Source organism: Nomascus leucogenys, chromosome 22a (assembly GCF_006542625.1).
Source record: "Nomascus leucogenys isolate Asia chromosome 22a, Asia_NLE_v1, whole genome shotgun sequence".
NCBI classification, from domain to species: domain Eukaryota; kingdom Metazoa; phylum Chordata; class Mammalia; order Primates; family Hylobatidae; genus Nomascus; species Nomascus leucogenys.
The window spans coordinates 82,070,741-82,085,255 of NC_044402.1; the positions used below are offsets into that span (position 1 = coordinate 82,070,741).

At 40.7% G+C, this 14,515-nt stretch overlaps 1 protein-coding gene across 5 annotated transcripts in view; it reads right to left on the minus strand.

The window, feature by feature from the left end:
• CERKL (ceramide kinase like) overlaps positions 1-10,270 on the minus strand; it is a 128,790-nt gene extending 118,520 nt beyond the window's left edge. For 4 of the 5 annotated variants that reach the window (XM_030802394.1, XM_030802396.1, XM_030802393.1 and 1 more), the window contains exon 1: positions 9,932-10,267. In XM_030802394.1, coding sequence (XP_030658254.1) covers positions 9,932-10,169 — 238 coding nt within the window. In that variant the 5' untranslated portion in view covers positions 10,170-10,267. Of the gene's footprint in view, positions 1-9,931 lie in introns of all 5 variants that reach the window. The other variant, XM_030802395.1, reaches the window with a different exon arrangement.
• Positions 10,271-14,515: the final 4,245 nt, after the last annotated feature.

Sequence of the window (14,515 nt, forward strand, 5' to 3'; positions counted from 1 at the left end):
AAAGAAGAACTGAGAATCTACAAGACAACCAGAAAACAAATAACAAAATGGCAGAAATAAGTTCTTATCAATAAAAACCTTGAATGTAAATAAATTATCTAATGAAAAGATATAAAGTAGCTGCAGGACTGGAAAAAAACATTCAACTACATGCTGCCTAAAAGAGGCTTACCTCACCACTAAAGACAGACCAAAAGCGAAGAAATGGAAAAAGATATTCCATGCAATCAGAATCTAAAAGTGAGCAGGAGTAGCAATACTCGTATCAGACAAAATAGACTTAAAGTCAAAAACTGTAAAAAGAGACAAAGAAGGTCATAATATGATAAAGGGATCAATTCAACAACAATATATAACAATTATAAACATACATATACCTAATACCTAAGTACCCAGATACATACAGCAAATATTCAACCTAAAGAGATAAACTCTGATACAATAATAGTAAGAGACTTTAACAGCCCACTTACAATAATGAATAAATTATCTAGACATATATACACAAACACACACAGAGAGATCAAGAAATATTGGACTTAAATTAGGTATTGATGGGACGTATCTCAAAATAATAAGAGCTATCTATGACAAACCCACAGCCAATATCATACTGAATGGGCAAAAACTGGAAGCATTCCCTTTGAAAACGGGCACAAGACAGAAATGCCCTCTCTCACCACTCCTATTCAACACAGTGTTGGAAGTTCTGGCCAGGGCAATCAGGCAGGAGAAGGAAATAAAGGGTATTCAGTTAGGAAAAGAGGAAGTCAAATTGTCCCTGTTTGCAGATGATATGATTATATATCTAGAAAACCCCATCATCTCAGCCCAAAATCTCCTTAAGCTGATAAGCAACTTCAGCAAAGTCTCAGGATACAAAATCAATGTACAAAAATCACAAGCATTCTTATACAACAATAACAGACAAACAGAGAGCCAAATCATGAGTGAACTCCCATTCATAATTGCTTCAAAGAGAAGAAAATACCTAGGAATCCAACTTACAAGGGATGTGAAGGACCTCTTCAAGGAGAACTACAAACCACTGCTCAATGAAATAAAAGAGGATACAAACAAATGGAAGAACATTCCATGCTCATGGGTAGGAAGAATCAATATCGTGAAAATGGCCATACTGCCCAAGGTAATTTATAGATTCAAAGCCATCCCCATCAAGCTACCAATGACTTACTTCACAGAATTGGAAAAAACTGCTTTAAAGTTCATATGGAACCAAAAAAGAGCCCACATCGCCAAGTCAATCCTAACCCAAAAGAACAAAGCTGGGGGCATCACGCTACCTGACTTCAAACTATACTACAAAGCTACAGTAACCAAAACAGCATGGTACTGGTACCAAAACAGAGATATAGACAAATGGAACAGAAGAGAGCCCTCAGAAATAATGTCGCATATCTACAACTATCTGATCTTTGACAAACCTGACAAAAACAAGAAATGGGGAAAGGATTCCCTATTTAATAAATGGTGCTGGGAAAACTGGCTAGCCATATGTAGAAAGCTGAAACTGGATCCCTTCCTTACACCTTATACAAAAACTAATTCAAGATGGATTAAAGACTTACATGTTAGACCTAAAACCATAAAAACCCTAGAAGAAAACCTAGGCATTACCATTCAGGACATAGGCATGGGCAAGGACTTCATGTCTAAAACACCAAAAGCAATGGCAACAAAAGCCAAAATTGACAAATGGGATCTAATTAAACTCAAGAGCTTCTGCACAGCAAAAGAAACTACCATCAGAGTGAACAGGCAACCTACAGAATGGGAGAAAATTTTTGCAACCTACTCATCTGACAAAGGGCTAATATCCAGAATCTACAATGAACTCAAACAAATTTGCAAGAAAAAAACAAACAACCCCATCAAAAAGTGGGCAAAGGACATGAACAGACACTTCTCAAAAGAAGACGTTTATGCAGCCAAAAAACACATGCAAAAATGCTCATCATCACTGGTCATCAGAGAAATGCAAATCAAAACCACAATGAGATAACATCTCACCCCAGTTAGAATGGCCATCGTTAAAAAGTCAGGAAACAACAGGTGCTGGAGAGCATGTGGGAGAAATAGGAACACTTTTACACTGTTGGTGGGACTGCAAACTAGTTCAACCATTGTGGAAGTCAGTGTGGCGATTCCTCAGGGATCTAGAACTAGAAATACCATTTGACCCAGCCATCCCATTACTGGGTATATACCCAAAGGAATATAAATCATGCTGCTATAAAGACACATGCACACATATGTTTATTGCGGCACTATTCACAATAGCAAAGACCTGGAACCAACCCAAATGTCCAACAACGATAGACTGGATTAAGAAAATGTGGCACATATACACCATGGAATACTATGCAGCCATAAAAAAAATGATGAGTTCATGTCCTTTGTAGGGACATGGATGAAAGTGGAAATCATCATTCTCAGTAAACTATTGCAAGGACAAAAAACCAAACACCGCATGTTCTCACTCATAGATGGGAATTGAACAACGAGAACACATGGACACAGGAAGGGGAACATCACACTCCAGGGACTGTTGTGGGGTGGGGGGAGGGGGGAGGGATAGCATTAGGAGATATACCTAATGCTAAATGATGAGTTAATGGGTACAGCACACCAACATGGCACATGTATACATATGAAACAAACCTGCACATTGTGCACATGTACCCTAAAACTTAAAGTATAATAATAATAAACAAAAAAGAAATATTGGACTTAAGCTGCACCATAGACCAAATGCACCTAGCCGACACTTACAGAACATTCCGTCCAACAGCTGCAGATATACATTCTTCTCAAATGCACATGGAACATTCTTGAGGACAGATCACATGTTAGGCCACAAAACAAGTCTTAACAAATTTTAAAAGATTAAAATAATATCAAGTATCTTTACTGACCACAGCATTATAATACTAGAAATCAGGCCAGGCGCAGTGGCTCATGGCTGCAATCCCAGCACTTTGGGGAGCCAGGGTGGGCAGGTTGCTTGAGCCCAGCAATTTGAGAACAGCCTGGGCAACATGGCAAAATGGTGAAAGCCATCTCTGCTAAGCATACAAAACAAAACAAACAAAGAAAAAACAAATTTAACCAGGCACAGTGACACACACCTGTAGGCACAGTGACACACACCTGTAGTCCCAGCTACTTGGGAGGCTGAGGTGAGAGGATTGCTTGAGCCCAGGAGGCAGAGGTTGCAGTAAGCCAAGATCGCACCTCTGCACTTGGGCCTGGGAGACAAAGCAATACAGAAGGAAGGAAGAAGGGAGACAGGGAGGGAGGGAGGGAGGAAGGAAGGAAAAAGAAAAGAAATAAACTAGAAATCAACAACAAGAAAAACTGACGACTTCACAAATCATGGAAACAAAATGCTCCTAACCAACCAATGGGTCAATGAAGAAATTAAAAAGGAAATTAAAATTTTTCTTGAGATAAGTGAGAATGAAAATACACCATAACAAAACCTATGAAACATAGCACAAGCAGTTTTAAGAGGTAAGTTTATAGCAATAAATGCCTATATCAAAAAAGACAACAGATTTCTGACAAACAGCCTAATGATGCACCTCAAAGCACTACAAAATCAAGAATAAACTAATCGGCCAGGCACGGTGGCTCACGCCTGTAATCCCAACACTTTGGGAGGCCACAGCCGGCAGATCACCTAAGGTCGTGAGTTCGAGACCAGCCTGACCAACACGGAGAAACCCCGTCTCTACTGAAAATACAAAATTAGTTAGGTGTGGTGGCACATGCCTGTAATCCCAGCTACTCAGGAAGGCTGAGGCAGTAGAATTGCTTGAACCCGGGAGGCAGAGGTTGCAGCGAGCCAAGATCACACCATTGCACTCCAGCCTGGGTAGCAAGAGCGAAACTCCATCTCAAAAAAAAAGTAAAAGAAAAAAAGAAAAAAAAGAACAGAACAAACTAATCCCAAAGTTGGTAGAAGTAAGGAAATAATTCAACTCAGAGGAGAAATAAATGAAATAGAGACTAAAAATAATTTCAAAAGATGAACAAAATTTAGAGTTGGTTTTCAACAAATTTCATCAAATTTGACAACACAGAAAAAATGAAGTCCCAGACACATACAACCTACCAAGATTAAATTAGGAAGACATATAAAATCTGACCAGACCAATAATAAGTGAGGAAATTGAATCAGTAATAAAGTCTTTCATCAAAGAAAAGCCCAGAAACTAATGGCTTCACTGCTGAACTCAACCAAACATTTAACAAACCAATATCAATTCCTCTCAAAATATTTCAGAAAACTGAAGCAAAGGGAATACTTCCAAACATTTCATGAGTCAAGCATAACCCTGATTCCAAAATCAGATAACAATACAACACAGAAAACTATAGTACAATATCCCTGATGAACACAGGTGCAAAAATTCTCAAGATATTAGCAAACCAAATCCAACAGCACATTAGAAAGATAACTTGCTATGTTCAAGTGCGATTCATCAGTGGGATCAGAGGGATGCAAGAATGGTTTAACATATACAAAGCAGTAAATGTGATACATATTAACAGAAAGACAAAAACTGTATGATCATTTTAATAGATGCATTAAAAGCCTTTGACAAAATGTGGCATAATTTCATGATTAAAAACCCAACAAATTAGGTATGGAAGGTTTGTACTTCAACACAAAGGCCACATATGACAAATACACAGCTAACATTATACTGAATGGGAAAAGAGCAATAACGAGATCAATTCTAAGATCAATAACAAGAAAAGGATGCCCACTTTCACAATTTCTATTCAACATACTACTGAAAGTTCTAGCCAGATAAACTGGGCAAGAGAAAGAAGTAACGAGCATCCAAATTGGAAAGAAGCATGTCAAACTGTCCCTGTTTGCAGAAGATATGATCTTATAGATAGAAAACCCAAAATGCTCCACAAAAGAACTGTTAGAATTCAGTAAAGTTGCAAGACACAAAATCAACATATAAAAATCAGTAGCATTTCTATACACTAATATTGTACTATGTGAAAAATGAAGAAAATTCCATTTATAGTAGTTACTTTAAAAAAAAAAAAAAGATACCTAGAAATAACCAAGGAAGTGAAAGAATCTCTACACTGAAAAGTATAAAACTTTGATGAAAGAAAGTATCTTCCCACATCAATAAATGGGAAGATAGTACATGTTCATGGATTGAAATAATTATATTGTTAAATGGCCATGCTACCCAAAGTGATCTATGGATTTAATGCAATCGCTATCAGAATACCAACACCATTCTTTACAGAAATGAAACAATCTGAAAATTCATGTACAACCACAAAAAAACCCCAAATAGCCAAAGCAATCCTGAGCAAAAAGAACAAAACTGGAAGTATCATACTACCTGACTTTGAAATACACGATAAAACTATATTAACACAGCATGGTACTAGCATAAAACCAGACAGACCAATGAAATAAAATGGAAAGCCCAGAAATAAATTTTTGCACCTACAGCAGCCAACTGATTTTTTAAGATGTCAAGAACATGCACTGGGAAAAAGACAGTCTCTTCAACAAATGGTACTAGGAAAATTAGATATTCACATGCAGAAGAATGAGATTAAACCCCTCCCCTCTCACCATATACAAAAATAAAAATAGATTAAAGATTTAAAATGTAAAACTTGAAACTATAAAATTACAAGAAAAAGGGAAATTATTCTCGACACTGAACTGAGCAAGGATTTTTAAAATAAGACCTCAAAAGCACAGACAAAATAAGATTACATCAAACTAAAAAACTTTGCACCTTGAAGAAAACTATTAACAAAGTGAAAACAGCTGCAGAATGGGAGAAAAATATTTGCAATCTATTCATGCAACAAAGGGATAAAACCCAAAATATATAAGAAACTTAATTCACTAGAAAAAATAAAAACGATTTTTTTTTTTTTTTGAAATGAAGTCTCACTCTGTTACCAGGCTGGAGTGCACTGGCACTATCTCGGCTCACTGCAATCTCCACCTCCTGGGTTCAAGCAATTCTCCTGCCTCAGCCTCCCAAGTAGCTGTGACTATAGGCATGTACCAGCACACCCGGCTAATTTTTGTATTTTTAGTAGAGACAGGGTTTCCCCATGTTGGCTAGGATGGTCTCGATCTCCTGACCTCGTGATCTGCCCGCCTCAGCCTCCCAAAGTGCTGGGATTACAGGCGTCAGCCACTGTGCCTGGCCAACTTGGTTTTTTAAATGGGCAAAAGACTTTAATTGATAGGTCTCAAAAGAAGGCGTACAAATGATCAACAGGTACATTTAAAAGATGCTTGACATCACTAATCGTCAGGGAAATGCAAATCAAAACCACAATTAGATACACCTCACTCCAGTTAGAATGGCTATTGCCAAAAAGACAAAAGAAAATAAGTATTGACACAGATATGGAGAAAAGGGAACACTTACACACTGTTGGTATGATTGTAAACTAGTACAGTCATTATGGAAAACAGCATGGAAGTTCCTAAAACAATTAAAAATAGAAGTATCATACGATCCAGCAATCCCACTACTGGGTATGCATCCAAAGGAAATAAAATGAGTATGTTGAAGAGATCTGCACTCCCATGTTTATTGCAGCACTACTCACAATGGCCAAGATAGGGAATCAACCTAAGCATACAACAATGGATGAATAAAGAAAATGTGATATAGAAACATAATGGGATACTAGTCAGCCATTAAAAAATAAAGTCCTGTCAATTGTGAATGCTAAGCCTGGAGGACATCATGTTAAAGAAGTAACCCAGACACAGAAAGACAAATACCACACGATGTCACTCACATGTAGAATCTTTTTGTATTATAGAAGGTTGATACAGATAAGGCAGAGATTAGAATAGTTACCAGAGACTGGGAAGGGGAGGGGAGAAGGAAGGATGGGGAGAGGTTAGTCAACAGACACAAAGTTATAACTAAGTAGGAAGAATAAATTCTGGTGTTTCGTTGCATAGTATGGTGACTATGGTTAACAGTAAAACACTATATATTACAAAATAACTAGAAGAGAGTCTTTTGAATGTTCTAACCCACAAGGAAATGATGAAAGTGTGAGGTGAAGGACACACTACTTTGATTGGATAACTGTACAACATAAATATCAAAACATCAAATAGTATCTCATAAATATGTACAATTACAATGTGTCCATTAAAATTTTTTTAAACAATTAAAGTTATTAGACCAGCTGTTGGATCTGGTTGAGTTAATGTGCTTAAGAAGCACATGCATAACATTATATCACACATTTAAAATATTTCTCTACTTAAAAAAAAATCCCCAAAAAGCGCTGATACTTTGTGCCTCCCAACTCGACTTATAGCCTCTTTTCGAAAGCCTCACTTCTACAAGGAAGGGTGATAACACATCCATTATTCCAGGTCACCCCTGAACCCAATAAAAAGAACTACAATTACTACGGTGATGCTCATTTACCCTGCCAACAAGACCATCAATTTGTCCCAATTTTGGCAGTCATAGCCTTCATAAAATACATTAATGTCTTTGCTCATTACTCAAGATGGAAAATTAGAAAAAAATCACATAGTATTTTATTTCATCAGTGAAAACAAAGTACTATGAGGTTTAAAAACTAAGCAGTCTTGAAAACATAGGTATGTTCTAATAATCTCCAGTGACCTCCCCTACCCACCCTCATCCTTTTCTGAAGCAGCCAGTCACTTGCCAACCAGCAATGGACGTGCTCTCCCCCGACCACATCTTACCATATCATGTCCTCCCAAGTACAGTAACTTTGATGTAGCTCTTCTTCCATTTAATCTTTTACCACTCACATCTAAGCTTATTCAACGACAGAGTATTTCTAACATTTAAATAGATCATCTCTTAATATCTCCTTCTTATTTCCCAGTGTTTGTTTTTGTTTGTTTGTGGTGCTTTTTGAGGTGGAGTTTCACTCTTTTTGCCCAGGCTGCAGTGCAGTGGCGTGATCTTGGCTCACAGCAACCTCCACCTCCCAGGTGCAAGCGATTCACCTGCCTCAGCCTCCCAAGTAGCTGGGATTACAGGCGCGCACCACCACGCCTGGCTATATTTTACCTAAATAAAACATCTCTTGGTTTCTTCCATAAACAGAAGTATTTACTAAGGCTCTAGGCTTCTGTGCCCCCAGTTTTAGAGGCCCAAAGTGGTTTGAATACCAGGTATTAATTACAAAGAAAAAGGGTACACCTGTATGAAGGAAAAGACCACCAAATGGTTTTAGGGCATAATTAAACAAAGAATCAGTACTTGCAACCTTTAAAGTTACAAATCTGTCAAGATGTATTTTAGAACTCTACTGCCAGGGGTGCGCTAATTAAACCTATTTTGCCTTAATCACCACTCAATATAAAAGAGCATTTCTTTTCTCATGTCATTGTTTGCTTTTTTTGTACACAAATACTGCAACATTGGTTTGTATGACCTCTCATTGCGCAATGTCTCATTTTAATTCTATAGTATTTCAGCTGTAGGTTAAATTGGCTCTTTGGGTTAATCCAAACTCTAATTATAAACTTCTATATTGCATAACTCGAATTGCCTGAAAGACTTACAAATAATTCTATAGCTATATCCCTAGCTTTTAACTTAAAAGGTTCAAGAAAATACACCTTGGTTTTTAAAACACCTGAAAACACTTTAAGGTCAAAGACTGTTTTCGTGAAGTGAGCGAGCATGGCACATGCAGCACAGGCAGAATTCACAGTCGCAACCAGTGCTGAATCCCTGGCTAGTTGGTTTCCTTTTGTTAGACTTTTGAGTAAGACTTTAAGACAGTGAGTCTATTCTGTAACATAAGTAGCACACTGTGTCTTGTTTTCCAACAGGAGAAGGCAATTTTTTTAATTTCATAAACTTGTATTTAGCTAAAAGAGGTTGAATACCAAATTCCGTTTCCCCCAAGTTATCTCCTTGCAAGTAGAGTAACCTTGATGCAGTTCCTCCCCCGTTTCATCTTTCACCACTCACATCTAAGCTAATTCAACAATGGGGAGTATTTCTCAAGTTTGGACTTAGAAATAAGACTATATGAAAGTCTACTTATAAGACTTGTAAAATGGTCTTTATAAAATATCTGTTAAGTCTATAAGTCTATTTGACTAAGACGTGAAAATAGACTCGAAGTATTTCTGTTGTAAACTACAGCATTATAACTTTTTTAGGTAACTAAAATTTTAAGTCAATAAAAGGCAAACGTAAGCAAACCGCTTGACGTAACTAAGCATCACAAAACTGTGATCCAATATTCTAGGGTCAATATGAAAAATCAAAAGTTTCTGGACCGAACCTGAAGAAATCTTAATTCTAGACAATGCCAAGGAAGTTGAGGGGCAGAAAAAAATCCAGAAACACTCCCAAAGCTCTGGAGTTACATTTTCAAGTCAGCAAAATGAGAGTTGGATTCAGAACTCTTGTGTAGGCATAATCTGTAAGATGTTTACAGTTTCAATGTACCATCAAAGTTGATGGATTAAAACTTTTTCAACTTGGAGGGGCGGAGTAGGTGACCTTCTCACATTTGTAAATTACCTCCCCTTTGGGGCTCAAGATTTTCTGCTGAGACTGAGCAAAAGCTGAGTGTGACGTTTGTCCGGGGAAGGTCCCGGAGGCGGGAGAAGGCTAGGTAGCGAAAGAATCCCTGGGGCTTCTGGGGTTGGGTTCTGGGATGGGGCGAGGGGCGTGAGTTCCCGGTTGGGAAGGAGGAGGCGGCGACTTGGGGACTCGGTAACACGTCCGGGCAGTGAGGAGAGCACGGGGAGGGGAGGAGAGAAAAGGGGAGGTTGGAGCGAAAGCGCGTGGGTGCAGGCCTTGGGCCGGGGAGAGGGAGGAAGCGCGGAGGGAGGCGAAGACGCTTGGGGCCGGGCACTCACCCGCCGGGCGCTCGGGCTGAATGGGCCGCCACCGCAGTGCTCGCTCGCCCAGCACCACGTCACAGCTGTCCCTCCCGATCTCGAAGATGCCCCGGAGCAGAATCCGCTCGGCCGCCGCCTCCGTCTGCTGCGGGGACGTTAACAGCGCCGAAGGCACAGCGGCAGCCTCCGGTGGCGCCTCTTCCTCCCGGCCGCCCTCCAGGGCACTCACCCGGTTCCTGCGCCTCCTCCAGGGCATGGCGGAGTCGCAGGCTGGGCCCGAGCCAGGGGTCCGGGGAGGCCTTTGGAGAAGGAGGTAGAAGGCGCGGCAGGCCCAGCTCTAGCCGCGTCCTGCGCTGCCACAGCAACGGCGCGCAGGGCAGGGACCCAGGAGGGAGGCGGGGCCGCGCCTGACCCAGTCCAGCACCCTGGCCTGCCAGCCTCGCCGCTTCGCCACTCACCACAAAAAGACCCAGCTGCAAGAGGAAGAATAAGTGGCTCCCTCCGCCTAGCTTCTCGTGTAAAGTACGATTTCGTACTTTTCGTTACCCTCGAGTTAAACCAGCCCTCCTCAATCTTAAACTTGCATATCATCCCTTGGGCATCTTGTTCAAATGGAGATTCTTATTGAATAGGTGTGGGACTGGCCCCCAAATACCACATATCTAAGAAAATACTAGGTGATGGATCCCGCTGGCCAAGGAACACACTTAAGAGTTGCAAAGGTGGAAGCCTCTGTTTCTCCACCTCCCTTCCAGAGGGTTCCCTGGAGAGCGGAGGTGATGCTTTACAACCCTGTTTCAGAGTACTAGCGCACTTCCCAAAACCCCTGAGGGGAAGCTAGAAATAAGGCCCTGGTTTGCATAGACAAATTCGCATCTGACAAATTCAGTATTAAAGGTAATTACGTGCCTCCAGGTGTAAGTATTTAGGGTCCTACTTTCCCCCAAGGTATCTCCTCTGCAGTCTTGTCTTTGCCTGGATCTTGCACTCCCTTGAGGGAGATTACAAGCAGCAGGGCTTCTCTTTCACGCACTGCCATAAAGAAGTGTCAACTGGAAAAGGAGAAGAGCCCTGGGGGGATTCACCCTTTTCTCCTGATAACAGATTTCTAAAATCAGCTGCTCAATTTTGAAAACACAGAGAGTCTGGAGGCTAGTGATTCTCAATAGTGGTTGCACATTAAAGTTACATAGGGAACTTTTGAAAACCCAAATGTCCAGGCCACGCTCAAGACAATTAAGCTGGAATCTCTGGAGGCGAGACCCAGACTTCCGGATTTTTAAAAGTTCCCAGGTAATTCCAGTGTTCAGCCAAGGCTGATAATGGCTGCTCTAAGCAGGGTGATAACACAGGGAGCTGAGTACTTGTAATGCGGAAGCAGTCAGGAAGAAAGTGAGTCCCTGGGAAGAGGAGCAGGTGGGAAGTAAAGCAGAAGGCTTTTTTTTTTTTTTTTTTTAACAAGGTCATTATCATCATATTGAAAAAAAGGAGTAGGAGAGTTGAAGAGGAAATTAAATTCATAGGGTTGTAGATCTAGTTCCAGTGTTCTAGTGCCTAAACAGTTCTATCATAGAGGCAGCAAATTCTTATTCTGTCCTCATTCCTGGTCACACTGCAAAGTCACAGAAAGAGCTAACTATAGCAGGAGTTTCTCAAGGTTCTTAGCTCAGATGGTTTGTAGGCCTAACCAGATCCCTACCAAACATAAAGCACTGTGCACCAGTTAAGCTAGGACTCTTACTGTTTAATGCTCTGACAATAAGTATCCAAGCTTCGAGGAAAAGCAAGGAAGAGCTTCAGTTTGGTCAGACTGCAATGAGCTATTTCTTAGAGCAGAAGTGCAGCTGCTGCTAAACCCCGTGCAGGCTTCAGGTGGCTCTGTTCAGCAGTCATTAGAGGGAAAAGGATGGTGCCCTTCGCAGAATGAGTTGCAGTTCTGGAGTCAGCATCTTGTATTCACAGCTGTTAGGCAATCAACACAATTAGAGCTCACTGGCATTTTAAAAGCTCACCCAGAGCCAGTGCAAACAGGCCAAGCCAATGGCTACTCCTTAGGAGCTTTGCAAAGGGGCAAGCTGCCATTTTTCAAGCTTCACTCAAGCCAGGAAGTCAAAAACAGTGGCTTTGAATTGTCCTGAAGATGGAAGTAATAAGAGTTGTGTTTCCTTCTTTCTTTCTTTTTCCTTTGATAAGCTGCCCTCTTCCAGGGCTGGAGTGCCCTAGGGCTCTGTCTTTAGGATCTATCCACACACTGTCCCATGCTTTATGTACAGTCCAGCGTTCTGCAAATGATGTCACCAGCTCCAACCACTCTCCTGAACTTTAGGTATTATGTCCAACTGCCTACCTGACATCTCTACTTGGCTGTCCAATAAGCTTCTAAAACATATCTAAAACCAGACTCATGATTTTCCATCACAAACCTGTCCCTCTCAGAATGTTTCAAATCTGTAGTATCAAAATCCTTGATATCATCCATGTCTCCTTTGTCTCATGCCTTCAATCCAATCTGCCAGCAAATCCTGTCCGTTCCGTCGAGAACATATAGTCCTTTCTGCCTGCTGTCATTGCAGTCTGCATTTCTGCACCCCTCGGCTGGCCAACTTCAGTCTCTGCTCTCCCAGCCCAGCTCTCTGCTTTCCGTTTCCCCTGTGCTGGCACCTCCAGCCCAGAGCCGATTTTCCATTTTGGAGTTACATTGTGCCTTTAAAAAATAACGAGCGCATATAACCCTGCTCACAACCTTCCATTGACTTTCCATTATTCTTGGAATAAAGTCAAAATGCTTAGGAAGGCGAGAGGTCCTTTATAATCTGGACCCCGGCTATGTCTCCGAGATCACCTACTAACTTTTTCCCCTTGCTCATTCACACAAAGCCTTCTTGCCAGTCCTCAAACACATTGAGAAGAATAATCTCTTCTCAGAGCATTTGCATTTGCTGTTGCCTCTGACTGGAATGCTTTTCTCCCCACCAGATGGTTCTTTCCTTCACTTTGCTCATTTTTCTGTTTAAAGGCCACCACCTCAAAGAGGCCATTCCTGAACACCCTCCATAATTCACCATCCTGTAAACCTGTGTATTCATTTCTTACTGCTGCTCTATCTAATTACCACAAATTTAGTGACTTGAAACAAAACCAATGCATTGTTTTACATTTCTGGAGGTCAGAAATCCAAAATCAGTTTCAAAGGACTAAAATCAAGGTGCCAGCAGGCCTGTATTCCTTCTGTAGGCTCTAGAGGAAAATATATCTCCTCTTTTCCAGCATCTAGAGCAGCGGTCCCCAACCTTTTTGGCACCGGGGACTGGTTTTGTGGAAGACAGTTTTTCCACGGATGGGGGCAGTTTGGAGGGGTGGGCATTTTGGAGGCATTAGATTCTCATAAGGAGCACAAATTAGATCCCTTGCATATGCAGTTCACAGTAGGATTCAGGCTGCTATGAGAATCTGATGCTGCCACTGACCTAACAGGAGACAGGGCTCAGGTGGTAAGGCTTGCTTGTCCACCAGTCACCACTCACCTCCTGCTGGGCGGCCTGATTCCTAACAGGCCACAGACAGGTACTGGTCCATGGCCCAGAGATTGGGGACCCCTTTTCTAGAGATCACCTGTGGATTTTCTTTTGTTCTGTTTTGTTTGTTTTGGCTCATGTTCACTTTTTCCATCTTCAAAGCCAGCAGTCTAACATCTCTCCTCTTTGCTTCTATCCTTAAATCGTCCCTTTTCCTCTGTCTTTGACCTTTCTCGCCCCGTCTTATAAGGACTCTTATGATTACATTGGGCCTGCCCAGATAACTCTTAATTATGTTTTCAAAGCCTCTTTTGCTATGTAAGGTAACATATCCACAGGTTCTGGGGATTGAAACATGGACATCTTCAGGCTGCCATTAATCTGTCTACCATAACCTGCTTTAGTATTCTTTACAGCACTTACTGTTGATTCTTATTACATACTTCTTTTTTTATTGTCTAGCTTCCCCACTAAGTTAGTGCACTTAGTAACAATACGGAAATACAGAGAACACTCAGTAAATTTTAAGTTTGTTAGAATATAAGCTCCTTGATGGCAGAGAATTTATCTTGTTCACCATTAAATTCCCAGTATCTATCACAGTTCTTAGTACACAGTAAGTGCTCAATTAATATCTGAAAGAATGAATGAACTTCTTCAACATTTATCTATAAAAATAATACCAAGATACCCCAATTATTTCACATTAGTTCCTGAAGATCAATTGTCTCATTAGTGATTCATGCATGTATATATATATAATACTAATGCATGAAAATTGCTTTCAAAAAACTTTCAGGAAGCTTCCTGAACATAGCTTTCCCTCCTTTGCCTGAAACTTGGGTATTTGTTTCCAGAGCATTAAACAGTACAGGTCCTAGTTTAAAAGGCACTTTGTTGCTTTATGTTTGGAAGGGATTTGACTAGATCTGGAAACACAGTCTCCATCTCTGGTTCTTAAAAATCCAAGTCTGAGTAGAAGACCATAAAATACATTCTGCTATTGTTAACATTGCTTTCAGGAGGCCTTTAAGTATGCTCTGAAAACAAATACTGAAACTTCCAGAAGAAGGGCAGCAAATCCCCA